This window comes from Tinamus guttatus, unplaced genomic scaffold (assembly GCF_059628265.1).
Source record: "Tinamus guttatus ecotype Peru unplaced genomic scaffold, ASM5962826v1 Tinamus_guttatus_pri_ptg000242l, whole genome shotgun sequence".
Classification (NCBI taxonomy): domain Eukaryota; kingdom Metazoa; phylum Chordata; class Aves; order Tinamiformes; family Tinamidae; genus Tinamus; species Tinamus guttatus.
Genome location: NW_028288776.1, coordinates 7,024,564 through 7,049,275, shown reverse-complemented (window position 1 = coordinate 7,049,275; position 24,712 = coordinate 7,024,564). Strand labels below are relative to the sequence as shown.

Sequence of the window (24,712 nt, the reverse complement as noted above, 5' to 3'; positions counted from 1 at the left end):
CCAAGAGCTGTTGATGCCCAGGATTTGACATCTAAGCTACTAGTGTTCCCATGTGGCATATTGATGGTGCTTTCAAACTGTTCTTATTGGTAATTAGATTAATAGTCTATGTAGAGAGCTGCTTTATCTAATGACTGCGTGATTGTATCATTCAAGAGCGATATGGAAGAATCTCACTTCTGCTTTTTAACCTGCACTTTGGCCTTTTTCCAAGTTCCCTGCCTCATATGCTAGCTGAGGCAAGTTTAACCATGTGGCTGGCCCAGGTGGGCTTCTTTCTTTGCAGCCCCTGGTAATGTCTGTTACTTTTGATCTCTTAGTGGATTTTCAGCTTGACAGAATAAGCACCGAGAAGGCTGTGTTTGATGATTGTCTGCTTGGAGGCCAGCAGCGGTGTCCCACCTGCGCGGGTCTCCCGCGCTGCAACGCGGCGGCAGAGAAGGTAGCAGCCATCGCCAGTCAGCTACACTCCCAAACCAAGGTAATTTAAGCTTTTGGTAAGATTGCCTCTCAGATAGGAGTGAATTTTCCTAGCACAGTTGTGTCATGTGCCCATCCATCCTATAATACTTTATATTGTGCATATTTTTCTTTCATCGTGTATTGTTGGAAAGCCACACCTTCCTGCGTGGGTGGACACAGCTCACAAAAGTAGTTAGAAAGGCCTCTGTGTGGATGATCCTTTCTCCCTCCCAGACTGAAAGTTTGTGTTCTTGGTAGCTTCCCTGCTCCCTGCCTGCACAGTTGCTGTGATAGAGACTCAGATTTGGATCTGCTTAGCATAATCTTTATAGCTACTTTTTGTGCATCTGTCTCCACTGTTGGTTCTCAGCTTTATGAAGTGCTGACACCACGTCTCCTGACGACAGAACTACTTCATATATGCCTACTCTCTTCTTTGAGGAGTTTTCCCCCCTGTCTTCTAGAATCAGAACAGGAAGACTTGTTTTTTACTGTGTCCATCGCCTCTATAAGAGGAGGAGAGAAGGATCCCATCTATCATATTCAGATTTTGTTTTACTTTCCAGGCTTTCCTATGCTTCCAGGTTCTGAAGTTCAGTTGACTTGTTATCTGTGTTTTTTCACCTGGTCTAAATTATTCTCATACAAAATCTATTCTTGTCCTTCCCCTCAGATCATAGAATCTCTCACTCAGTCTGTACATCGACTAAAGCAGGAGAAAGAATTCCAGCAGCAGCGGATCAATAACCTGGAAGGTAGTGAAGATAAAAGGACTAGAATTAAAGCCCTGTGGGATGATCACAGAAACCTGTTACACAGATCACTTGTGTCTAGGTCCTATTGAAGAAACAAAAGGTTGTGAGTGCAGCCATCAAACATGGTGTAGTTCCACCTCCCTGTTGAATGAGAACACAGGCTGTTTGATACAAGTCAGAAAGAGCTTTTTGAATTTGTCATTTATTCTTTTGCCTTTTCTTTAGAGATTAAAAATCTGAGAATTAGTTTGCTTCACAGGAAAGAAAAGGGACAGGGAGGAAATGAAGTGAGTTCTTGGAAAGACATGACCAAGCTTGGTCTAGATTAAGATACCCTTGTGAGAAGTCCTTTGCTGTAACTGTTGTTATCTGATCCTATTCTTACCACTTCTGTCCCAGCAACTGGAAGTTCAGACCTTTTCACCTCCTTTTCTCATTTGCTGTCATAGCGGATGTTCAACGGCTGCAGAACAGTTCTTACAGTAACTTGGAGACCTTGCTAAGGAGGATAGACGAGCTCAAAAGTGACCACCATAAACAGCAACAGCAAGAGTTTCACCAGCCTCGTGGTGACTGTGGAGCTCCTCTAAACCCCCGTGTTGACAGACCTGGAGAAATGAAAGAGAAGTCAGTGTGAGGATCTTTGCAAGCTCAGGGCTGGGGTAGGGGAAGTACAGCAGGAAGAAGTTTTAACTTTTTTCCTTTCTTTAAGCGGTGAAAAACTACTGTGGCAAGATTATGTCTGCGTGAAGAAAGAGTTGGAGCAGCTGAAGCATAAAGTCAGTGAGTGTTGTTGTGTTCTGCTCCTGGCAGTGGTCTGAATGCTCCTCTGAGCAAGTTACTCAGCAAGTTACTGCCCACGTGGTCTAGCAGAAACAACCCCAGTGGGAAGCACTGTGACGTTTGCTATAGTTGAGGATCTCTGTTCAGGAGTATGAAACTGGGGATACTGGTGAATGGGTTGTGCTGGAGCAGAAATAAAGATGGGTACAAAGGGCTGGCTAGCAGTGACTCCATGCTGTGCCATGGGATTGCTGTGGGAGGAGCGCATGCAATGGGCTTGCCTGCAACCTTGAATCCATCCTTTGCTTTGGGAGAGCTGTGCGTGCACATATTTCTGAAAGGTTTTGCTTGGTAATAGAGATGGAAAATCAGATGTAGGATGTAGTTTAGCCGTTTTTCTCTTTCTGTGACATCCAGTTGTTTTACTCTATAGATCAACAAGAGGAAGAGCTATTGAACCAGATGTCTGCAGCTGATGAAATCAAGAGAGCTCAGAGTTGGTACTGCACGGTAGGCTGCTTTATCGCTGCAGCTCTTCTGCCTGGTGTTGGGGGGTTCAGTGGCCTGTGGCAGACCTGGTATCAGAATGAGCAGGCCTTGCTAGCCGAGGGGAAGGGAGTGTTAAAGCTGCTGTGTGGAAAGTTCCCTATGCAGAGTAGCCAGGCTGAAAATGCTATTGCAGCCTGTAAAAGGGTAATATCACCGTAAGGCCTTGACTGACAGAAGCAGCGTGTTTCCCAGGCTTGCTGAAAGAGCAAGAAGAGGCTTTTCAGTTCTAGTGCCATGTGATGGAGAGCAATTAGAAAGGTATCTTTAAAGCTTGTATAAATAAGAAGAAAATAAGAGTGTGTATATAGGCTGATAATGACAGGTTTACTGTACGTGGAATTAAGTAGATTTTTTTTTTCAGTCTTTGCAGAAGTGGATGATCTTTAGCAAAAGGGAGACAGAAAAGACTTGAAAAAAGAAGTATAGAATGAATAGAACTGCAAGGTAGGGGTTAAAATGAGAGCAGAGCTAACAGTTGGATTGGATTCTTTGCAATGAACAGCACGTTACGGTCTTTTTGGAAACCTCATGCTACACAAGCATACTTGCACAGCCAGAGCTTGTAATCTGCTTCCCAAGGGAAGGTGGAGACACGCTCTCAAATTCTCTGTAGAGTAAGAGGAGCACTGTGGGCAAAACACTGCCACTCTATCTTCAGCAAAACTTGAATTCCTGTTGAGAGGGGCTAGGCTGAAGAAGAGATTATAGATGCTGCTAAGTAGCCATCATGATCCAAACCGAGAAGATTGTAAAGAAACAGGACTACAACCTTGCTGCTGGAAAAGTATGTTCAGCAGTGAGGACGTATATATTGCTACTTTCCTTAGTTGTTCCAGCCTCTTCCAGACGGCTTTTCTACAGGGTCTAATGGTGTTGTGTTCAATTAGAAGCCACCTCTGGGGAATTTGTGGAAGTGACCATCCCTTCTTTCTCACAGGTGTTGGAAGATCTGTTGAACAACCACAAAAAACAATCTTGCAGTTTGGACCAACCCAGGATGGACCTGCAGAGCACCCAGCAGGAGCTCAGCCACCTCAGGTAGAGGGAAGCCCCTCTGGATAGTTTTTGGGGGTGCCTAGTTTCACATGTACCACATGAGAGCTGCTGCAGGGGCAAATGCAACTCATGGGCCCCCAGGGGATAGTTGGTCACAGAAGGGTGCCCCTGGCTGATTGCTTTGCAGGGCCCCAGGGGGACGGCTGTCACTTTTGCAGCCAACTCTCACAGTGCTCATATTGGCAAGCTCGGCGGTGCTAGACACTCGTGTCTCATCTTACCATTCTTGTTTGCCAGCTTTCCATATGCTGCCCTTCGTACCTGCCTGAATATGGAATATTTTGGGAGTGTTGTGGAGCGCAATTCATTTTGGCTAGGATGGTGTTGTTTTTCCTAATGCCAAAGGCAGTCGAATGTCAGTTTTGTGAGGTCAGGTCTTCTGTTTAAAGCCTGAACTGGCAAAGCTTGAAGCAGGTAGGGCTCAAGTGTTCACCCTGTTCTGGAGAGAACTGCTTGCTAAGTGCAGGCAAAGTCCTCTAAGGCAGCTGCAGGAGGGGTGAAACGGCAGCAGCTGTTACTGATGGAGCTGTTTGTGTCCTGGCAGTTATCACCTTGGGCTGACTGCGTGTGGGCGTTGGGAGTGAGAACCTGCTGTTCCTCCCTGGGCTGTCCTTGGAGCCAGGCTGGAAGGATTGCGCTTACATCACTCTTTCCCCGAGCCTTCTCATCTACCTTGTTTAATTAATGCTGCTGTCTCCTTCCCAAGCCCTCTGTCAGGGCACTGGCAGACTCTGTGTGCTCTCCTGTTTGCTAGTTGGGCACCAGCTTGCTTTCTCCTTGCTGAAATGAAGGAAATAATAACAGAGATTTATTTCTGCCTGTGGCTTCTCCAAAAGAAGAGGCGCTCATTTGAATTGCCTGGACTCCTAATTTTTTACAGCTTGACCAGCCCCCTTATCTTCTCTTTCTCACCACACTCAGCTGGTGGGAACTATCTTCATTTGTGCCCGTAACCTCTGCTGAGTTTGGCCCTTGCTTCCCCACTGAGGACTCTGACATATTCCCTGGAGAGGAGAGAGTGACGTCTGAGCTTCCTTGTTGAGGAGCTTTAGAACTTTTGGCTCTGTTTTGATTGTATCATTTTCTATCCAACCCCAGTTGCCCTGGGATAGCTGCCAGATGCCCTAACTGTCATAGGCTTAGCTGGGGTTTCATGTCTCTGTCCCCAGCTCTTTCCCATACAACCTTGTGCTGCAGTAAAGCAGTATTCAAAGAATATGCGTCAGTCCTCTGGATGAAGGCAGAGATGAGTCTTTGTGGAGTTCCAGGTATTTCTTTTAGGAAAACCACAGCGCTCCCCTTCACCTCCCTCAGGCTAGTGCTTGCTGTTTGTCGCATGTGCCACGACATGGTTTGGTCTGTTCCTAAAGTACATGCACAGAAAGGGCCTTTCATTCCCTGTGTTCTCCGGAACAGTGAGTGTCACCAAGGCACTGTTCTTCTGAATATAGCACAATGGTTCTCCTTCTACTTCCTGCCCAAAACTCTTTTTTTTTTTTTTTTTCTCTGGTCATGTTAAGTCATCTTAAGGGATTATTGCTTTACATTAGGCAGGACTGTAATAGAAATGGTCGCACAAATTGTTTGAAATCTTGTGACAATCAGTGTCTGAAACAGATTAACAGAGTTAGAGAGTATCTCAATTATTTCTGTCTGCTCTTCTGATCTCCCTCTCCCTCTTGCCCATGAGCATATTAATGTCTCTGTTTATTAGTGGGTAAGTATTGATGGAAGCTGAGTGTGGAGGACAGCATAGCTCTGTTATTAAGTTTTGTTTGATAAAGGTTGTTGTATCAGCTAGGTGAGACATTTCCAATAATGGAACACTGTTGCAATTCTGTAATTAAATATCGATTCCCTATTCCTTTCTGTAAAAGCCTCAGGCCTTCTCCTATTATATCACTCCTCTACCTGCTGTCAAACTGTGATTTCATTAGATGGGTCTGTGCTGTCAATAACAGCTTAAAATACTCCCTCCCCTCCGTTCTGTCCTGCACTGGCCCCGCAGTGCGCGGCCTTCAGAGCTTCTGCCACCACGGATGTTCGTGTGACTATGCTGTAAATCTGATCAGGGAGCCGAGCTGGTTCTAACAAGTACTTTATTGTGTTTTTTTGTTTAAGTGGGATCAGAGCCCTGGTGAGTTTCACAGTTCTGCTGTAAAAAGACTTGTGCTGGCACAACAGAGATAACAACTTGAGCAGGGTGAGGTGGGGAGGCAGAGATTCTGCTGCCAGACACTTCATATCCTGAACAGAGAGCTGAGTTACTCAGCAGAGCTGCCTTCTGTTGCTGTGTGGCAAGAATTTGTCAGAAATCTTGTCAAAGTTGTTCCCACCTCATTCCCCCTCCCCTCTCCCCATTAACTGTGGCTGTTCTAGCACACACTGCTAAGATTACAGAACTGTCAGTGTTCTCTTTTTGCTTCAATCAGATCTACAGTTGCTGACCTAAAAGATCAAGTGAAAAGTCTGTTGTTGAAGGAGATGCCATCTGAACTGGTAGAGAAGGACAGAGTTCATTGGAGTAAGTGCTCCTATGTTCCTAATGCTTTGGATAGGGTCTGCTGGCCTCCCTCTGCTTTAGAGATCTCACGATCTGGTCCAGTGTCCTGTTTTCCCTTCCAGAATAGACTGTCTTCTGTTTAGAAGGCTTGAGGGTGACTGGCTTTGAGCAGAAATGTGCTGGTCCAGCCTCTGTTATAATCCTGCTGATTTGGAGTAGACTGTAGAGCAGTTGGTGCCAAGGACAGGTGAAATCCAGTGCCTGAACATTTTTTGCCAATGTGTTCTCCTGCCTAGGTTTGCCTATCCTGGGACCTGTTGTCTGCTGCTTTCTGCCGTCGCTTATACTCACACAGGAAAGAGTAAAATGCCATTAAATCAGAATAGCAGTAGTTTCCCCAAGTGGTAAGAGGCATCACAAAACATAGACAGTGAAGGCTTAGGTTCAGCACCTTCATCTGTGACCCTTCAACCTACCCTAATGCTTGCTTCGTCTGTTCTAGAGAGAAGCAAGGACTTGCTGAGAGAAGCAGAGGGTTTTTCTCCATCCTCGGGTGAAGATTCCACCTCAGAGCTCAGCCTCAAAGACTTGAGCTCTGATGAGCTTTCCAGCACTCTAGAGAGCAAGGTGCCTGAAGGTGAGTGGAGTGTGGCTGCTTCCTGTGCCCTCAAGATCTGAAGAGCCTTGCTGGATTTTCCACAGGAATGCAGATTATAATAGAGGTCTAAGGAACCTGTTTACTTGAACCATTTAGGACACTCTGGAGATCATGCTGAAAACCTGACGAGAGGTACTTCTTATGCCCAGTTTACTAGGAGAGGTGAATACTAGACATCTAGAGTGGGGAAAGCAGAACAATTTGGAGTCATGGCCTAACACTTGGGCCGTGGCTAAAACTTTGCTATGAGAGTACTATTGCTATGCCAAGGACGGGAGCAACGTGTGTTCGCCTGTCTGGTCTTTCATCCTCCCTCCCCATCTTGTGTCAGGGTAATATAAAGCTGCAAGCAAGGGCCAATTATGATGCTTATCACTTCCCCTGCCAGTGGCAAGATAGCGTTTTTTAATGTGGATCCATTTCTGTTTTGAAGCTGATACACAGCCAGTGAGATTAGGAAGGTGAAAACTGCTGGCTTTAGGAAGGTTCATCTCCCAGCCTCTATGCTTTTGGATTTGTGCCCTGCTTTTAGGATATAAAATCCCCTTGTGTAGGTATTAACAAAGGGGAAAATCAGAAACAGAGGAGTTAATGTTCCTTTAAAAGAAATCATGTCCTACTTTAGTAAGATGCTTAAGATTCTTGTGAATGGGGGCTGTAAGGCATATTAGACTGCCTTGTATTCTGTTTTTACAGTTTGTTAATCCTGCTGATTCAGATTTTACTAGCAAACTTGCTACAATTAACTGCTTTCTGGATGCAGTTGTAACATGTCAAGTTGTTGTCAGGACATTGCCTAAGCAGCCTCTGTATCCCCGAAGGGGTTAAGTTCTCCTCTTTCATATTTATTCTGAGGCATATGGCAGGTATGGACTCTTATCACTTGTTTGGCAAAGCTCTATATCAAGCAGTATCCCTTGTTTAATAAGAGTAGCCTAGTAACCTTTTAGTTAGTGTTAATAGTAAATATTTATACCACAATAGCATCAGAAACCCTGACTGATACTAGAACAGGGACACCCAGGAGCTGCTTTGGCAGTTTACTAGGACAGTGGGAACCATGGTTCATTTATACTGGCACCTGTTTCTACTTGAGCATTTGCAGTGTGTGAGGACATTGCTGTGTGTCTGCTTCAGCAGGAGATGAATGAGGGTGTTTGCTCTTGGAGTCTGGCATGGACTGCAGTCCACACTGGATCAGCAGTCCTGGAGGGGCTGCACATAAGCTGCCGTTCATTCTCTGGACCAGTACATGGAGTAAGGAGCCTGGAGATGCCTAATTCCTTTTTCTGTTGCTGCAGATTCTAAAGATATCTCCGCAGTGTGCTTTGAGCTGGAGGAGAACGATGCTGGAGAGGAGGCTGCCAATGTGCTGGATGTAGACGATGACCTCAGCAGTGACCTGTCTGACTGTCTGCCTGAACTCCAGCTGAGTGACCTTTAATGCTCAGCCAGAGGAAGCCCACTTTACCATAGGGAGTAGATAAACGGTGGAAAGGATGTTGATTTCACTGCACGGGCAAATTCTTCTGGACTTGGTTGGCTACCTGGACTCACCAGAACAGGGAGCTATAAGGTGTGGGGCTGGCCTGAGGGAGGCAACTCCAGGAAGGGAAATATCCCTTTTGGTATCAGTTGTTCAGTCTCCCACACTCTGCCCAAGACTTGAACTGTTGGTTACCACCCTCTGCTGTCTTGCTTAGGCTACCACCCTTCACATTTACAGCCCAGCTCTGTGCATCCTCTTCCTCCATCCCAGATGATAGGTGCTGGTGCAGGGCCTGGTTTGTGCAGCCCTGATCAGCGTTTGCAGTTGCTGCCAGCTTGCAGAGCGAGGGGTGCTGGGGAGCTTGTCTGCAGCTGGGCGTTCCCCAGGGTCACAGACGTCCTGGCTGCAGCCTTTTGCTTCAGCCCTCTACCCTGTCGTGGGCTGCAGTGGGATGAATGATCCTGGCTTATGAGCTCTCACTCGCTGGACCGGATCAAATGTTGTCTGTTGTGTCTATGGATTACTTCAGATTTTCTTTTTCTCAAAATCTACTGGGAGTTTGAAGTTATGTTGGTCTTGTTTAAATTCTTGATTAGCTAAAACTCTGTGATGCGTAAGTCTGCCCTCACTATGAGGCAGCTGCCTTGCTAGGTGTTCATAAATTCATACCCTTTTCTGGGACACAAAATAGGCTAAGAAGTATTGTTCTTTGAACAGAGACTCCCATGTTCACCATAAAGGGGAGGGTTATCAGGTTTGTGATTTCTTGTATAAGAAGAAAATGGCCATAGTACAGGGAAAAAAAAGAAAAAAAAACTTTTGAAATTTTGTGATATGGTTTGGACTTTTTCTTAAACACTTTTCTCTGACAGCAACTTCATTTTATAGTCATGGCTGATGAAGGAAGAGGTGAGTGAATGGTGCTGATTTCAGTACCATTAGATGGGATGGTGCAGGAGATAAGTCCCTGGCATTCCCTTCTTCGCCTGCTTCTCAGTCCATATAAAGGACCCTGGGATGTGGCCCAGGCTGGGCAGGGAAGCGCTGGCCTAGGGCTGGTTTGTAAAGCAAGCAGAGATTGCCTGGGCAACTCGTCTGAGAGTAGCAGCAGGGCCATCAAACAGGGCCGGAGCACAGATGAAGCCTCTGCATTGGCAGGGGCTGTTCTGTGAGCTGCATCTCGCCCAGCTGCATGAGCTGCAGCTTTTGTTTGAAGATCAGTCTGAGGTCAGTTAGTTTCCCCTCTCGGAGGACCAGCTGTTCCGCAGGGTTCAGCTCTGCTTCCCAGAGAGGAGCCTAACGGAAGGTGGCTGGAATGTCACTTGATGCATCCGAGAAGCAGACGAGCAGGATGGGAGTGAAGAAATCTCTGTAGCTCAGTGGGGGCCACCAGGATTTTCTTATCGTTTGGTCCTGTAAAACAAAGGGGGCTGTTTCCCCCGTGCTTCCTACAGCCCTTTTTGAAAAGACAGGTCTCCTTTCTAACAGCCAGCCACAAAGAGCACTTTACATGATTGCCTGCCACCTTTGGGTCTAGAGTAGGTGACAATTCTTATACTTCCCCCGCTCTTATCAGTAGCAAAATGTAAGCACTGGTCAGGTTAGTGGCTTGATCTTCTTCCTCTGTGAATAGAAAATGGTAGCCAGGATTCACACAGAACAAAACTTTGCTAATTCTGCAATTATCCCTAGTAAATTGTCCTTCTTAGAATCAGATGAATGGTTTAAATAAGGCTGAAAGACGTGCTTGAGAACCCATGAGCCTTGTCTTGTTCCAAGCAGAAGCTGTAATTTAGAATCCAGAACTTCTGTGATTCTGACATAAGAACAAGCTTTCAAAAACAAGCAACCAAAAAAACAACAAAAAAGGAGCTGACTGTTATCCCTCTCTACAGCCCCCCAAAAGATCAGTGTGAAAGGAAACAACTCTCAAGCCTGAGAGCCGTCCTGTGGCAACTGATGTGCCTAATTTCAGAACAAAAGTGCTTCTAAAGGAGAGAGGATTAAAACAGGAGAGGGGAGAAGTTACCCTGCGGGAGATTGTCAACAGATGTTCCATTATAGTTCAAAGAGCATTGGCAAAAGGCTTCTGCTGCAGGGATATATTAATTCTGGGCAGTTCATCACAGGGAGACCTGTTTTATGACTGGGAGGATGCTTTTGGTAACTTAGCTCTTTCTTTATTTGAACTGCGAGGGGGGGATTGGGTCTACCTGTAAATAGAGAGGGAGGTGAACAGTAGGAATGAACACACACTTTCTTGCAGCTGTGACTCCTGCCTGTCTGATCAAGATCATGCTGGTTTTGTGGTTCAGGGAGTTATTTGGCTGATGGGTCTTTCAAAAGAAAAATGATTACAGAGGAACTGAGGCTAACCATCGTTAAGCTGCTGGTGCACATGAAGCAGACCTGGGCTAAGTGTGTCTTTCAAGTGTATTTATTAGGCAGGAAGCGGGAACAAGCACAGGGAAGGCCGTGCAGGCTGTCGTGCAGATGAGTGTGTTAATCCCTTTTGTCTGTAACACGCACAGATCCAGCAAGTTACATAGGGTCTGGCACCCTATCTGGGCTTGGGTCAGCGATGCACTTCCTTCCTATAGTAGTTATTGATTGCTTGTAAAAATTAATTAATGTTGCAAGAGAAGCTGTGGCAGGAGGTCTGGTTTGCAAGATCCACCCTGGCCACAGCTGAAAGATCTTCTTGTGGGGAGGTCTAAGGGTTTTACTCTCTGAGACTCTTGAAGTTTTGCCTTGGGTAAAGGTTGATTTTTGTCCCTGGCAGCACTAGACTGGGAAAGAGTCTTCATTTCATTGTAATAGAATGGGAATTTTGAATGCCATGGTGCTCTTGTGGTGTTATAGAGGTTTAGAAAGCAGTGCTTGATGGCAGGCTTCAGAGGCCACAAGCAGCTGGTACTGAAGACCTGTTTTGTTCAGAATGCAGCTTGCACTGATGGACACAATGGATGTTAAGCAGTCATGGTCTTTGCTTATTGCTCACTAACACGTCAGTATGGCTGCAGATTTGGCTGTCCTATGGACAGGAAGCACATGGTTCTTCTCTTCTTTGGAGGGGATGGAACAGAGCATGCGAGAGAAGTTCCCCCTCACTTTCTGCTGCTGCAGCAAAGCAGAGGTAGCGGTTAGATGGCAGCATCTCTGGCAGGGCTTAAGGAGGTGCACTTAGGAGCACCCCTCCCCTAGCCCCCGTGACAAATCCACGTTTATACTAAATTGAAAATTGTCATAGAAAATTAAGTATAAATAATGTGTAGGCGTGCAGCCTCCTGTTTCCTTCCTGGGAAATGACAGGAGGCATTTTCTCTTCTCCTCTGGGAATGAGAAGAACTCTGCTTGGCTTCTGGCTAGAAGCTTCCCATGTTATGCCTCATTTCATAGCCTTTATTACTGACTTTATTGCTCTGCCTCCCTGGCTTCTGTAGTCCTGCTCTTGGTTGGTGCAGTGCCGCTTGCTTTCTGCCCTAGGAGGTGATGAGCCTGCAGCCTCATGTGCAGACCTGCAGCGTGATGTGATAGAGAAGGTGCTCAAGGTCCAAGCTGAACTACACGCGGAGTCACGGAAGGTGGCTCGAGTGGCAGAGAGCCGAGCATGGCGCGGGTATTCGGGCCCTGGTACGGCACCACGCGGCACCATTGCTCTTCAGCTGCTCCAAACGAGCTGGAGAGGGGAGGAGGAGAGTGGACAAGGCAGGTGCTTCTCAGACTGCATCTCTCTGCCAAAACTTTACTTTCTGGCTAAGTTTGCTTTTCGCCACACTGTCCCATGCTCCTTCCAACCTGGCACCCTCAGGGATTGCGGAGCCAGGCTGGGAGGCCAGGGCTTGGCTGGGCAGGGGCAGCAGCCTTGTGTGTCCCCAAGGTGGCTGCTGCAGGAGCCTGTCTGGCTGCTGCCCCTGCAAACGCTGATCTGCTCGGTGTCAGCTTCAGCACCACAGCTCGGCAAAAAACAGCTCTGAGGGGGATTCATGATGGAATAGAGGACAGGGCAGGAAAGAGGAAACCTCACCATAAACCAGTATGATGCTGACTTCGGACCTGAGAAGCCTGGCTTAGCTGTAGTGCGCCTGTTCCCTCTCTTAGTTCACTGTTCTGTTTGGCTCTATCTCTGGGGCAGGATGGAAACCTCTCTCTGTTTGAGAGTTCACTCCTGAAACGGTTTGGATTACTCAGCAAGCACTTTGCTTGGCAAAGAAGTCTTCTGGCTCAGCCCGTGCCGTAGATCTCCAAGGATTTGCCTTTCTAGAGTCCTCATGGAAACTCTTTCAGCAACTCAGGCTTTCAGTAAGCGTAAGTCCAATGCCCAAGTAGTTTTGCTTTTGCAGGAGAAAGTCTTGTAACACCACGGAGTCCGTAATATGATTGGGCTCTAACATCACTCTAACAGACTGTTGGTTTAGGAGAGATGTAAGGAACTCTATAGTAAGAGGTGAGCTTCAGAACCAGCTGTGAGTGTTTGTCTCCCTGTAGGTGTGAGCTCCAAGAGGAACACTTCAAGCCAGCTCTAAATCCAAGTAAAAATGTGTTATTTCAGTTAGCTGCTTTTTTTTTTCTTTCTTTTTTTTTTTTCCCCTGTACTGTAGAAAGAAACATGACAGATGTTACTTAAGCTTGGATTAGGCTGGCTTTGAGGATGTTTCTGTAAATAGAATTTGGGGTTATGGTTGACAACAGATGAGAATAATAAAGTAATCTTGAATCAGAAACAAAGCAGGAGCATCTCAAGGTGTGTATTTTGGAATTTTGGGTCTAGTCTCTCTATTCTTTAAGAGAGATTCTGTCTAATTGGACTGCAGAGGAATGAATCTCAATCAAATCCAGAGATAGAGGGAATGACTGAGGCAAGAAGCAACACAGGTGGAAGCTGGTGTCCTGAGCCCTCGAGAGCTGTGGTTTGAAGCTGTCTGGCATTTTCACAGTGAGTCTTCATACCCCAAACTACTGCTGTTTATCAAAAAATTCACTATGGTCTCTGGAAGCTCTTTGGTTAGACGTCTGCAATGAAAATATAAGGAGCAGGGAAACCTTTGGCATTTGTAACTTTATTGCAGAAAAAAAAAATCCACTATTAACATATTTTACAAAGAAAGTTGCACTTTGGTGTTTGGCTAGTTTTCGTCCTCACCCCTTCCTGGACAGCGACGCATGGGAAACCAGAACAACCAGCCCCTGCCTTCTGGGTTCTGCGCAGAGACTCCTTCCAGCTACACCGGCCTACACCAGTTTCAGTCGGGATGGAGTTCTAATTTCTACCACTAACTTGCCTCCTTTTGTGCCAAAACCCAGCAGCACCCTGCCCGGCGGCAGGGGAAACAAGTCTGTAGCTAGGGAGATTGCTCTGTGCAGACAAGGCTTGATACAAAAGCTTTGGAGCTGTGACAATTGCCCTTTAGTTTCATGCAATAACAGGAGGAGGGAACCAACCCTTCTTCCTTATTGTGCCGGGTATTCTTACAGTAAACACACAAACCCAAAGCCAACGCTGAACCAGAACTGCCCTCTGGTCATTTGTCAGCCACTTGGGGAGTAGTAATGCAGGAAGGGAGAACTAAAGCCTTGTCCAGTTCATCTATTTGACCCAGACCAGTTCTGCTCTACAGGCAGACTCATCTTTGGGGTTTGTAAAGGTTACTAAGTTGAGCCTTGGGGAAATCCCCCTTTCCCTTCCCTCTGCGCTAATACGAGCAATAAATAACAGCACTGGGGGGGAAAAAAGGTACTTTTGCTAGTGAGGCAAGTGCCTGGTCTCCATCCTTGGCTGGGGGTCAGCGAGTGCTGCCACGGAAGGGAGAGGAGGGACTGCAGTGTGTAAGAGCAACGTGATAGAAGATCTCTAGCCCTTGCTGTATCCTGAGGGAGCAACTGGCTTCATCAAAAATCCGTCTAGAGAAGGGGAGATGAGCATGTGTTTCTCTTCACAAACTGTAAAATGTGAATTAGAAAACAGGAACAGATATTACTTACATTAAACTTCTGTACAACACTTGGAATCCTGCCATGCACAATTCTGGGCTTTCTGAGCCAAGACACATGAAGATCCTCAGATTTGCACTCAGAGGCTCTGGCCCGTGGTTTTCCTTGAGGGAGCTCAGGAGCCTTGGTGCAACATCTTGGATGCAGTTTACAGCAGTGATGTTTTGAGGCAAAAAGGGCAGAATCTAAATCATCCTAACACCTAGAAAGGGAGGGGGAGGAAGGCACCTGCATCTAGGATTTGTCCTCGTGACAAGACACCGACTGGCCTTAAAGACTAACATGAGAAAGTAAAGGGACTCTGATCTTGCACTCACAGGAGGGGCAGTACAGTACCGGTTTTGTACAACAACTTTAGCAAGGAGATGCCAGCAGCAAAATGGGAGGTACCTGAGGAAAGGTGGGTGTCAATCCAGAGAGGGAAATGGGCTAAAACATTTACCGAGGTTGGGTAAGGGGTTTATGCATAGGCTGAAAGCATCAACTATGAGAGACAGGGTCTCCTGATCCTGGTAAGACCAAATTACTGTGTCTAACTGGCAACAGACCGAGTCTATCAAACCCTGTTAAGCTAAAATTATGTTCATTCCCTCCTGGCAACTTAAAAGCAACATTAGGTAGCAAGGGCACTTCTCCAGTGGTCACAAAACAACTCCCTAGTTGAAGAGCAAAGGTATGTGTGGAGGAAGGAAGCAGAGCACCTGCCATCCTCCCGGCAGGCCTGTTAGGATGGGCAGCGCCAAAACCAGCACTGAAGCTGAAACAGGAACAACAACAACAACAAAAAAAAAGTGCAAGAAAAAAAATACAAAACAAGAGGGAGCCCAAGAGAACTGATCTCCCCATCCTCAGGTCCCTGAGGAGTCTCCTTTGCTCTTGTGGGGATCACTTGCCCACCTCCTTGGAAAGCAGCAGCTGCCAAGATGGGTCGAGGGCCCCGCGAGAGCTCGCGGAGCGAGGAGGAGAGAGCGCCTCAGGGGCACCGTTTCGAGGAGAGCCTGGAGAAAAGGCCAGACCTGGGCTCTGATTCCCAGCATAAAAACCTCAACACTGAACTATATTAAAAAATCTAAAACCAAAAGTCATCGGATAAAAAAAAAAAGATCTTTCAGTCGTGTGCAAATCACAGCCACTCGTTCCTCAGCAGCTCGTCTGGAACCAAGTCCTCGAGGCCTTTTTCTCTGGGAAGTTCAGCGTGCCGGGCGGGAGGCAGCCAGGCTGCCTAGTAGCTGTAGAGCGAGAGGGGGGTGTCCTCCATCATGTCGTCCTGGAAGCAGAGGGGACGCGCTGTGAGGGGCTGTCCCGCCTGGCCCAGCCGCCACCCCAACGCTCCCCCTGCGCAATTCCTGGGTCTCTGGGCAGCTGCTCTGCCCTCCCGCTGCAGCTCTTGGGAAGGAGAGCCCTGTGCAGGGAGAACCTGCCTGCCACAGGGATGCAGAGAAGCTCGGCTGGGGGAAACCCCCATAGAACAGAGCACTGGATCTGCTTTGTAGCAGTCACCCAGCAAGCTGAGCGTAGGAGGAGACAGGAAGGGGGTATTTTAGGGGAAGTTTGGAGTATGTTCCCCTTCTTCCCTGCATTTAACCTTTTAGTGCTCCCCTGCAGAGGGGAGCCATTTTGGTAGTCAACCTTGAGACATGCTGCCTTGACGCAAACACTGGATGGAAGGAGAGGGACCAGGGATTTTGATCAGTGTTTTCACGGCTACAGCTACCCCAGATGTTGCCAGTGCAGCAGGATGGGAACTGCAAAGCGGTCAAGAGCCTGTAGCAAGTCAGGCCATGCCAGGCTGGCCCGAAGGAGCTACTCACCATAGGCAGGTCCTGCAGGCGCCGAAACTCCATGCGGCTGTTGTGCTGGCGGTACCTCAGGAAGCCCACCAGGCCTAGGATGCCCACCATGACAATGAAGACAGAAATCACCGCGATGACCAAGGGATCAGCCCTCGTTGTCTCAGCCAGAGGAGAGCTGGGCAGCTCTGCAAGGAACAGAGACCAAGGGAATGAGGCCAAAGTAAATGGAGCTGGAGCAGCAGAGCCCTGTCTCTTCTGGACTTTCTTTAGCACACCAGAGGAATGTGAGGTACACCTTAAACTCTGGGGTAGTGGGATAAAAGCAGAGTATTTACCTGGATTTTCATCATCCCCAATATCCAGCACAGAAGCTTTCTCATGCACAGGCTCTGCTGCAGATGTGCTGCTGGTGACAGCAGCTGTGCTGGCAGTGGTGGAGGTGGTCACGACTGGGGTCACTGTCCCTGTCGCAGCATTGGAGGCAGTAGTGGAGGATGTGCTCCCTTTGGTGAAGGGGGCAGAGGCAGTTTGTGGCTCCGTGTTGCCCTCTATGGCACTCCCAGGACTCGTCCCTGCCGTGGTCCCAGATCTCATCGTCACAGACCCCGTGGTCTGGCTGTCAGAAGGTCCTGGCTGAGAGCTGTTGACCATTGCTGTAAATAGGGACAACAAGTTACTTCAAAGGATCAACCCGAAGCATGGCATGGGGCCCAAAAATCGTGTCCCACTCTGGGATGAAGGACGAGCAGGGAAGCCCCACACAGCTACATGGGGAGCTAGGGACCACCCCAGAGCGAAAGACCGGGAGATGTCTCCTGTCTCCTTGTGGATGGCAGCACAAGGACCAGGCACTGGCATCCCCCAAGGTTGTGCCTGAGTGTCACAGAGCAGCAGGACCCTGCAACAGCAGCCAGGGTAAAGGACGCAGTGCAGTGATGTGCAGTGTTCGTGCACATCCCTGGTCACTCGGTGCGCGCCTCACAGGAGGGGTGTCCGAGCTGCCCTTCCCTGCGGCGCTCAGGCCACCACAAGGCCACAAAGCGCCGCGCGTTCAGCTCGCGCGTCCCTGCGCCGCGGCTCTGCGCGCTCGGGGAGGCAGCGCTCACCTGGCGCGCGGCTCGGCGGCGGCGTCGAGGCAGCACCGCCTGCCCCCGCTCCTGCCGTTGTGCTCGAGGCCGCTGTGCCCCCAGGGGGGTTTCCTGCCTGAGTGCTGGCGGCCGGGGAAGGCGAAGGGGCTTCAGTGCTGCTGTTAGCCGCCCCGCTCGTGTTGTGCTGCTCGCGCTGTGTGACCGTGCCGTCCCCAGGGCTGGCGGTGGGGGAAACCTGCAGTCTCTCTGCCTCGGTGGCCGCAAAGGGGGTGCTGGGGACGGAGGTGTCCCTCTCTGTGGCGTTGGCGCCGGTGCCGTTGGTCATCGCAGCAGTCACGTTTTCCTCTGAGCTCATCTCGGAAGCGGTGGCAGTCTCTGGACTGAGGCTGACAGCTTCGCTGGGCGGCTGCGAGGTTGGCATTGTGCTGAGAAAAGGTGACACCGTCATCAATGTTTCTCCTGTCTTCTGCCCCTCTCCTAGGGAAGGGAGATAAGAAAGGCTGTAAAACTGTCCGAGGTCCCACACTGTGGGGAGAGGCAGAGGGAAAGCCCAGGACTCTCAATCCCTGTTCCTCCAAACACAGCACAGGCCCAGCCGGGAAGCAGAACATGGGGAAGGGGCACGGGCAGCCCCTGCCCTCCCAGCCACCGGGGCAAGGGCTTTACCCTCCTCCCCATCAAGGCCCCGCCATGGCCCATGTCTCTACACACTCTATCCAGGGGCACATTTTAGAGGATTTCATTTTAAGTACTGCCTGAGACCTGATTCTGCAGGAAACGTAGGTTAGTCTGCCTTGGTTCATGGAGAAAGGGAAGAAGAGGCATAAGCGGTGCAAAAGGGGCAGGGGATGAACAAAAAAGTGGGGAAAAAGTGGAAGTAGTTCCTCTATCTCCCTGGTCTCAATGAATTTTAGAAAAATGATGTTTAACAAGTCCAGGGCTGGCAAGGGCAAAGCAGATACTGCTGGCCACCTTGCACAGCACAGCCTTGATGCTGGAGGGCAAGGTGAAATGGGTGGTAAGGGAGTCCTGGGGCTAAGGGAGCCTGTGGAGCGGCCGCTCGGCCGTTGTCCGCCAGGAGCCGCTTTCCTGAGCCACAGAAATGGGGAGCGACTCGGCCTCCAGCAGCCTCCAGCCCCTGCGCCGGGCACAGGGATCCCCTGGGCCGGAGCTGGGAACCCACAGGGCGCCTGCGCTGCCAGGAGCAAACACGGAGCTTGAAACGGAGACTTTTGGAAGGTGTAAACAGGAAAAAAAACAAAGCAGCGTGGCTACATCAGCATGGACTCTTTATGCAACTTAAAAACATCACATGGTCAATATTTTTACTATTTCTGTCTAAGTTGCTACCCAAGCCACTGAAGCATGACAAACCAACTGCAGGAAAAAATAAAGGTACTGAAGGAAAATCCGTCTGCATGGCCACTCTCTCCGTCCTGGAGAAGCATCCAAGGCAGATGCTGAAAGAGGAACATTCACTGGCTGACAGAGCAGACGGGGGGGGTTGAGAAAATCTCAGCAGCTTTTAAAAGCTTTCCAGAGAGTCCCTGCAGCATGGCCAGCCCAGCCCACGAGAAGCCCTGCTGAGGGGAGCGATATTCCCGCTCCGTATCTCTTCCTGCTGTTGTCCCGCATCCTGAAACAACGTAATGGCAGCGTTTCGGAAAGGCTCGTGCTGTGGTGCCCTGGGCCGGGCAGGGATGCAGGGAGGTGGCACTGCAGAGAGCTGCCAGGGCCATGTTGACATGGGCAGGTTGGAGCCTCTGAGCAGGGCAGGGTGGCACCTGCATTAGCGGGTCCTCGAGCCCAGCACATCTCAGCCCAGGGAACAAAGGGGAGCCCAAAGGCCAAGACAAAGACTGCGGCCATTAAGAGGTGATGGTGGGAAGATAGAGAACAAGGCAGGAGCCTGCACTGGAGCAGGAGACAAAGGACAGTGATGGCTCCAAAGATCACCATCCCCTGAGACCCTGCTGTCCCAGCACAGCCACCACGCCAGGCTCAGGGCAAACACTCACTTCAAGCACCTTGGAGCTTGGGAGCACATGGGCCAAGAGCAGGAGCGCCCAGGAGCTTCAGTTTGGTGTTAAAATAAAGACACTGCCCTCCCAAGCTCTTTGACTGAGATTTGCTTTGAATTATGATTACACTGTTGTTATTTTTGACAGCTTTATCACCAAACAAGGCACCTACTACATCCCGCTCCCACACCACCTCATGCAAACCCTGCAGCACCACGGTGGGACGGCTCACTGCAGGATGAGACCAGACAAACCCCGTGACGTGGGAGGCTCCCAGCATCCAGCCACTGGGGTCGGTGCTGGCTCCTTAGTGTCCAAGAGGTGGGAAAATCCCCAGCTGCCGGTGCTGTCCCGGCTGCTCCAACCACCGCGCACTGCTGTTTTCAGCTGTTTGCCGGGTACTGCGATAGACGCAGGTCGGAGCCTGTTGCGTTTCCTGGAAGAGCTCTGCTCCCAGCGCCAGGGGCAGCGAGGCTGCGGCTGTGCCGCCCCGGGCATCGCCCTGGCACACACCGCTCCGATGGGAATAGCGGGGAGGGAAGGGGCTGGGGCAGCCCCTCCACTGCCACCCTCCCTGGCATCCTCCACAAGGCAGGAAAGATGCAGGATGGCGCCCGTTGCCCTCACGCCGTACAAAAGCAACATGAATATAGTCCAAATGGATAAGCTGGAGCCAAGCAAGAAGATGAGGAAGTTTTGCATGAATGGAGGCAAAGCCAGGGCATGTTCAGCTGGGGAAAGATGCTGCCCAGCACTCTGCTTTGGTGTCCATCTCCCTGCAGCCTGCACGCCGCGTCCCTGGCCACCCTCTCCAAGCAGCTTGGCCGGGTGCAAAGACTCTGCAGCTGGGGGGTCTCCTCCACGCAGCCTGGTCTCACCCTCCGCCACAGCAGACACCCCGCGGTCCAGGTGTTTCCTTGACGAGAACAGGGCAGTGAGAGGGAGCGGGGCCCCATCGGAGCGGCCGGCTCCAGGGAGAGCAGGTTGTCGAGCCGGAGGTTGCAGGCACCGCTCAAGGAGGAGCACGGAGACCGCGAGAGCCCAGTGCGGGGAAGTGGGAAAGACGGGCTGGGATTTCAGAAGAAGTGACCCATGAGAGCAGATCAGCCCATGCTAGCAGGTCCTCCCTTGCAGGCTGCCCCTGTCTCTAGTTAGCCCTTCATTTAAATCGGCTTCACACAGGACTGATGCATTCAGAAAAGCAAGAAAAACCCTCTTAAATGCTATTTTTGTGTACTTATTGAACCCCATTTCTTTTTAAGTGTAAAAAAAAAAGTCATGATCAATCCAGGCAAATGCAAAATTCAACAATGTTTCAAGAGCAAGAGCATAAGCTGTAACCTGTATGCATTCAAGCAATTATATCCTCTTCCTTAGCAAAGTACTCCATTAACTGCAGAAATTATCTTTTGTTGCCAGTTATTATGGTTACCAACCAACAGTAATTAAAACAACCTCTTCAAGGAAAAAGAGCTTAAGTATAAATGCAAATACCACCGTGCAGAGGGATTTCAAACCCAGGCTCTCAGTTTCCCTTGAAAACAGCCCGGAGCAGCTGCCGACTCCTTGCTAGCCCTGCCTGCCCTTGTCTCACGCACTTGGGAGTGAGGAGCCCCAAAGGGCAGACGAAGATCCCAGTGCCCAAGTGGGATGCAGAGACGCAGACCCGGTGTGACCCAGCACCAGGGGGACACCCGGCTGCAGGCAGGACTCCACTGGGCTGAGCTTTGCTGCCACCACCGCCCCCATCCCCAGCAGCGCCCGCGTGGGGCACGGGGACAGCCAGGTCGCCACCGCCCGCGTGGGAGCCCAGCGGAGGCTCCCAAGCTGTGCAGCAAGAGGCCGTCAACGCAGCGTGGGGGGACACCCGGCAGCTGCAGGGCCGGGGCTGGCAGCCGGCCCCTGCGTCGCATCTGCGTGCCAGCAAGGGCTTAAGGCGATTAAGAGCAGGCCGGCGAGGCGGGCGAAGCCCTAATGAGCCAGGCAGCGTTAGCAAGAGACATCCATGTCTGCAGCAGTCTCCAGATGCCGCAGCCAGCGCTGCCCTCACCCCCGTCCCGCTCCCTTGCACATGCCGAGCACCCTGGCTGCGGCCGCAGGACAAAGCAGCTCTCCTGACCCGGGCGCCCTTTCCAGCCCCGCAGGCCACGAGCCGAGCACGGGACTCGGCTCAGATTAGATACAGGGCTCGTGGAGGGACAGGCCCGTGCCCGGCCTGCCTGGGCTGGTGGGGGGGCCGCCCTGGGGCACCTGCAGGTGCCAGGGCTCAGGCCTGATGCCGCAGGGGCGGAAAAGGGAAGCCTGGAGCGTGACACAGGGCCAGCGCTGCCTGCTTTGTGCCTCGATGGAGGGACTGAGCTCTTGTACCAGGCTATCAGGAGCACCGGTGGCCCGGGAGGCCGATCCTTCACCAGGGCTTTGCAACCCCAGCAAACACAGCAACAAGCCACGTATGGCGGAGCAGCCAGCCCTGCCTCAAACACCTCAGCAGTCACAGCTGCCACAGAGGAAGCACTCACCTCGTTAGGAGGAAATTAATTAGCCAGTTGCCTTCATAGCAGCTCTGTGCCTATGCCACCTCCAGCATGGAGTGGCCTGGGGGAGACTGTATATTGTGAGTGTCTCTGTGCCAAGCCTTGTGGCCACAGACACCGGTGACCCTCAGACTATGGGGCTGGAGATGCAGCTCCAGACCTGAGGAGTTCCTTCCATTGCATCCCCTAGATCTCCCTTTGCCTAGATGGATGGGGCAGAAGGAGGTAAGTGGTTCATTGCAGCTGGGAGGCGGGCCTGGCTGTGCCCATGATGTCCCCATTGCGCCCCTATTGAGAGGGAGGTGACATCCCTCCCTGCACAACACGGAGCAAAATCAAGACTGGACTCACATGCCACGTGGAGAGCAGGTTTGGGAGACCGAAACAGGGCAGCCGGAGCAGGGGCGCCCCAGGCTCACCAGGGACGTAGGCGGCAGGGCAGAACCGCGAGTGACGGCCGCCGCGGGGGCGAGACGGCGCCTGTCCCCGCGGCCGCGGCGCACACTGCTCGCCTGTGCGCGTGGCCCCGGGCGCCACAGATGGGGCTTTATGCGCCCACGCCGCTCCCAGCCCCTCGCCGGGCCGTCCCCGGCGCTCGGGGAGGCGGCAGACACCGAAACGCCCAGCCCAAAATTACTCCAGGGTTTTATTTTTAAGGCTAGCGCCGCTGGAGGAAGTGGATTTCCGCGGCGGTGAAGAAAGGCTGCATTGAGAGGTCGGGGCGGGCTGAGCGCGGGGGATCGGCGCCGGGGCCGGCCGAGCACAAAGCAGCTCCCGGCACCGGGACAGCACCCGGCTCTCCAGCAGGCGCATGCTGGGCCCCGCACGGGACCTCGTGGGGTGCTATGGGGTCTCCAGGCCCTCAGAAATGACTCGCACATGGGATGTGCTTGAGCAAGTGGTTTAGCCTCCTCCTGGCTGGTCTGTGGCAGCCTGAGTGATCAGGGACCCAGCACTCCCTGACCAAAACGAGGGTCTAATCCCTGCAAAATCCACCTCCTAGTCACCTGGAAGAGCTGTTCCTGCCTCACTGGCACCCTGGGCAGCAGCCTCGGCTTCCCTGCAGCACCCACCGCATCAGCTCTGAGCTTTATCAGCTACGGGACCTCCCGGAAGATGCAGCTTTGGGGCAAGAGCTGGTCTGACAACCAAAACCAGGGCCCAAGGGATTGGTAGGAAAATTTGCTCCTCTCCTGAAGAAAGGAGGTGTGTGTACAGCCCTCCAAAACTGCTCGGACTCTTGCCTTGTGTCAGCCAAGTCAGCCAGTTGGCTTCAGCCAACGGAGAAGCAAGAAATGCCACATCCCCGAGGGACACTGGTGTCCCCCAGGGGTCCATGAGAGCCCATGTCCATGTGAGCGGTGCTGGGAGCTGCTAGTGAGTAGCCTGGTTTGGCTGGGGACTGTTGACTTTGGGCCCTATCTTGAAGCCTTCCCTACACAGTGGCATTGCCCTGCCTGGATTCTCCAGTGTCTGCTTAAGGGTTGTGCTCCTTGGCCAGCAGCAGCAGCCAACTCCCCCTCGTCTGAGGGAAACCCCACTGTAAATGTCCTCCGCCAGCAGCAGGAACAACCCAGGAGAGCGCCGCCGGCACGGGCGCTACACGGGGCTTTGCCCACGTAACAGGGGCTCTCCCGTGGCTGCTTCCCTCAAATCTCAGCCCGTGGCTGCTCCCGGGGGGCGCTTGGTGCTGCGTGCCAGCACAGAGGTGTCTACACCGGGGTTTTGGCAGCCCAGCTAGTTAGGAGGGACAGTTTCCGTGCGTCACCCCTCTGTTCCTTACTGCCATGGGTGCTGCTGTGATCTCCCGCGGTGGGGTTCTCAGCTGCCAAGCACCTTTGCTTCCCAAACCCCTAAATGCGAGCTCATGCCTCCTGGGGGGATGGAGGGCAGTGATCACCATGCGCTCGGGCCCTACGCTGTGCCTGGGGCAGGCGAGATGGCAGCGGATGGGCCGTCAGCACCGTGGTGCAGCCTGAGTCCCCCTGCGTGGGAACTCGCAGAGTCCTGCTGGACCTGCCAAAACACAGACTGGGGGCCACTGCGGGGGCTTGGGGTCGGGGCCCTGCTCGTCCCAGGGGCCGGGCTCCAGCGGGGCCTCCTCTCCTGCAGTTTTGGGTGATGCAGGTGGGATGCGCAACCCGTGCTTTGCCCTGGGGGGTGCCCGTAAGCACGAGGAGCTTCAGAGCAGGAGCGCGGAGGATTCGCGGGTATCCAAGGGTGCAAGAACGAGGCGGGGGGCAAAGCAGGCGCCAACTCGTCCCTTCGAGCAGGCGACGGTGATGCCGCCCACCGGAAAGGGGCCGGAGCCGCTCTCCGACGGAAAGGGCTCTCCGAGGGGACGAGCGGAGCCCAGGGCGCCTCGCACGGGCAAGGCCGCGGCGGGGCGCGGTGCTCGGGGGCCGCGCGCATCCCCGGGGCATCTCCCGCCTGCAGCGCGCGGCGGCCGCCGCCGGCCCCGCCGCGTTCCGGGGCGCGCACGGGGCGCCCCGGTGCCCGCGGCGCGTTTGCCGCCGGGCCCGCCGCGGGCTGCCGAGCCGGGGGCTTGGGGGTTTGGGGGGTCCCGGGCAGCCGCCCCGCTCCGGCGCGCGGGGCTTCGGCGGCGAGAAGCGGAGGAGCGGCCGGCCCCGACGGCCCGGCCCGGCCTGGCGCCCCGCAGCCCTCCCCGGCCCCCCGGTACCTGGCAGGGCGCAGAGCAGGCAGCAGGCGGCGGCGAGGCGGAGCAGGGTCCCCTCCATGCTGGGCCGATCCGCGCTGGCTCCGCCGGCGGGGCCGGGGCGGGAGCGGGGCGGGACGGCGGGCGGGGCGGGGCGGCCGCCGCGTGCTCCGGCCCCGGGCGGGGAGGCGCGGGGCGGACCTGCCCTCCCCCCCAGCCCGACCCCCCGCTCCGCTTCCCCCCTCGGCACCTCCGTCCCCGGCCCCCGCGGTTCGATGCTGGCCCCGCGCTCCGGGGCTGCTCCGCTCCGGACCCCCGTGGGCTGCTTCTTGGCTGTCCTGGCACCCCCCGGCCCAGCGCGGGCACCTCCTCTC

At 52.4% G+C, this 24,712-nt stretch overlaps 2 protein-coding genes across 2 annotated transcripts; one reads left to right on the top strand and one right to left on the bottom strand.

Moving 5' to 3' along the window:
* The first annotated feature begins 103 nt into the window (after window positions 1–103).
* On the top strand, window positions 104–8,279 carry LOC104580615 (uncharacterized). Its single transcript, XM_088526145.1, has 9 exons — window positions 104–481; window positions 1,136–1,217; window positions 1,667–1,844; window positions 1,930–2,000; window positions 2,434–2,510; window positions 3,487–3,587; window positions 6,038–6,129; window positions 6,611–6,745; window positions 8,068–8,279. Exons 1-9 carry the CDS (start codon window positions 296–298, stop codon window positions 8,208–8,210), a joined length of 1,065 nt encoding a protein of 354 aa, XP_088382271.1. The 5' UTR covers window positions 104–295; the 3' UTR covers window positions 8,211–8,279.
* Window positions 8,280–15,323: 7,044 nt separating this feature from the next.
* On the bottom strand, window positions 15,324–24,420 carry LOC104580614 (uncharacterized). The gene is made up of 5 exons (XM_088526161.1): window positions 24,363–24,420; window positions 17,146–17,604; window positions 16,375–16,692; window positions 16,058–16,224; window positions 15,324–15,513 (listed from the first exon to the last, which is right to left on the bottom strand). Exons 1-5 carry the CDS (start codon window positions 24,418–24,420, stop codon window positions 15,469–15,471), a joined length of 1,047 nt encoding a protein of 348 aa, XP_088382287.1. The 3' UTR covers window positions 15,324–15,468.
* Window positions 24,421–24,712: the final 292 nt, after the last annotated feature.

Excerpts from the sequence above, each read along its gene's own strand:
- LOC104580615 (XM_088526145.1), top strand. The coding sequence starts at position 296 with ATGTCTGTTACTTTTGATCTCTTAGTGGATTTTCAGCTTGACAGAATA. Across the intron at positions 1,845-1,929 it reads CCTGGAGAAATGAAAGAGAA|CGGTGAAAAACTACTGTGGC; the intron begins GTCAGTGTGAGG and ends CCTTTCTTTAAG. Across the intron at positions 6,130-6,610 it reads GAAGGACAGAGTTCATTGGA|AGAGAAGCAAGGACTTGCTG; the intron begins GTAAGTGCTCCT and ends CGTCTGTTCTAG.
- LOC104580614 (XM_088526161.1), bottom strand. The coding sequence starts at position 24,420 with ATGGAGGGGACCCTGCTCCGCCTCGCCGCCGCCTGCTGCCTGCTCTGC. Across the intron at positions 17,605-24,362 it reads CCTGCTCTGCGCCCTGCCAG|GAGAGGGGCAGAAGACAGGA; the intron begins GTACCGGGGGGC and ends TCCCTTCCCTAG. Across the intron at positions 16,225-16,374 it reads TGGGGATGATGAAAATCCAG|AGCTGCCCAGCTCTCCTCTG; the intron begins GTAAATACTCTG and ends TGTTCCTTGCAG.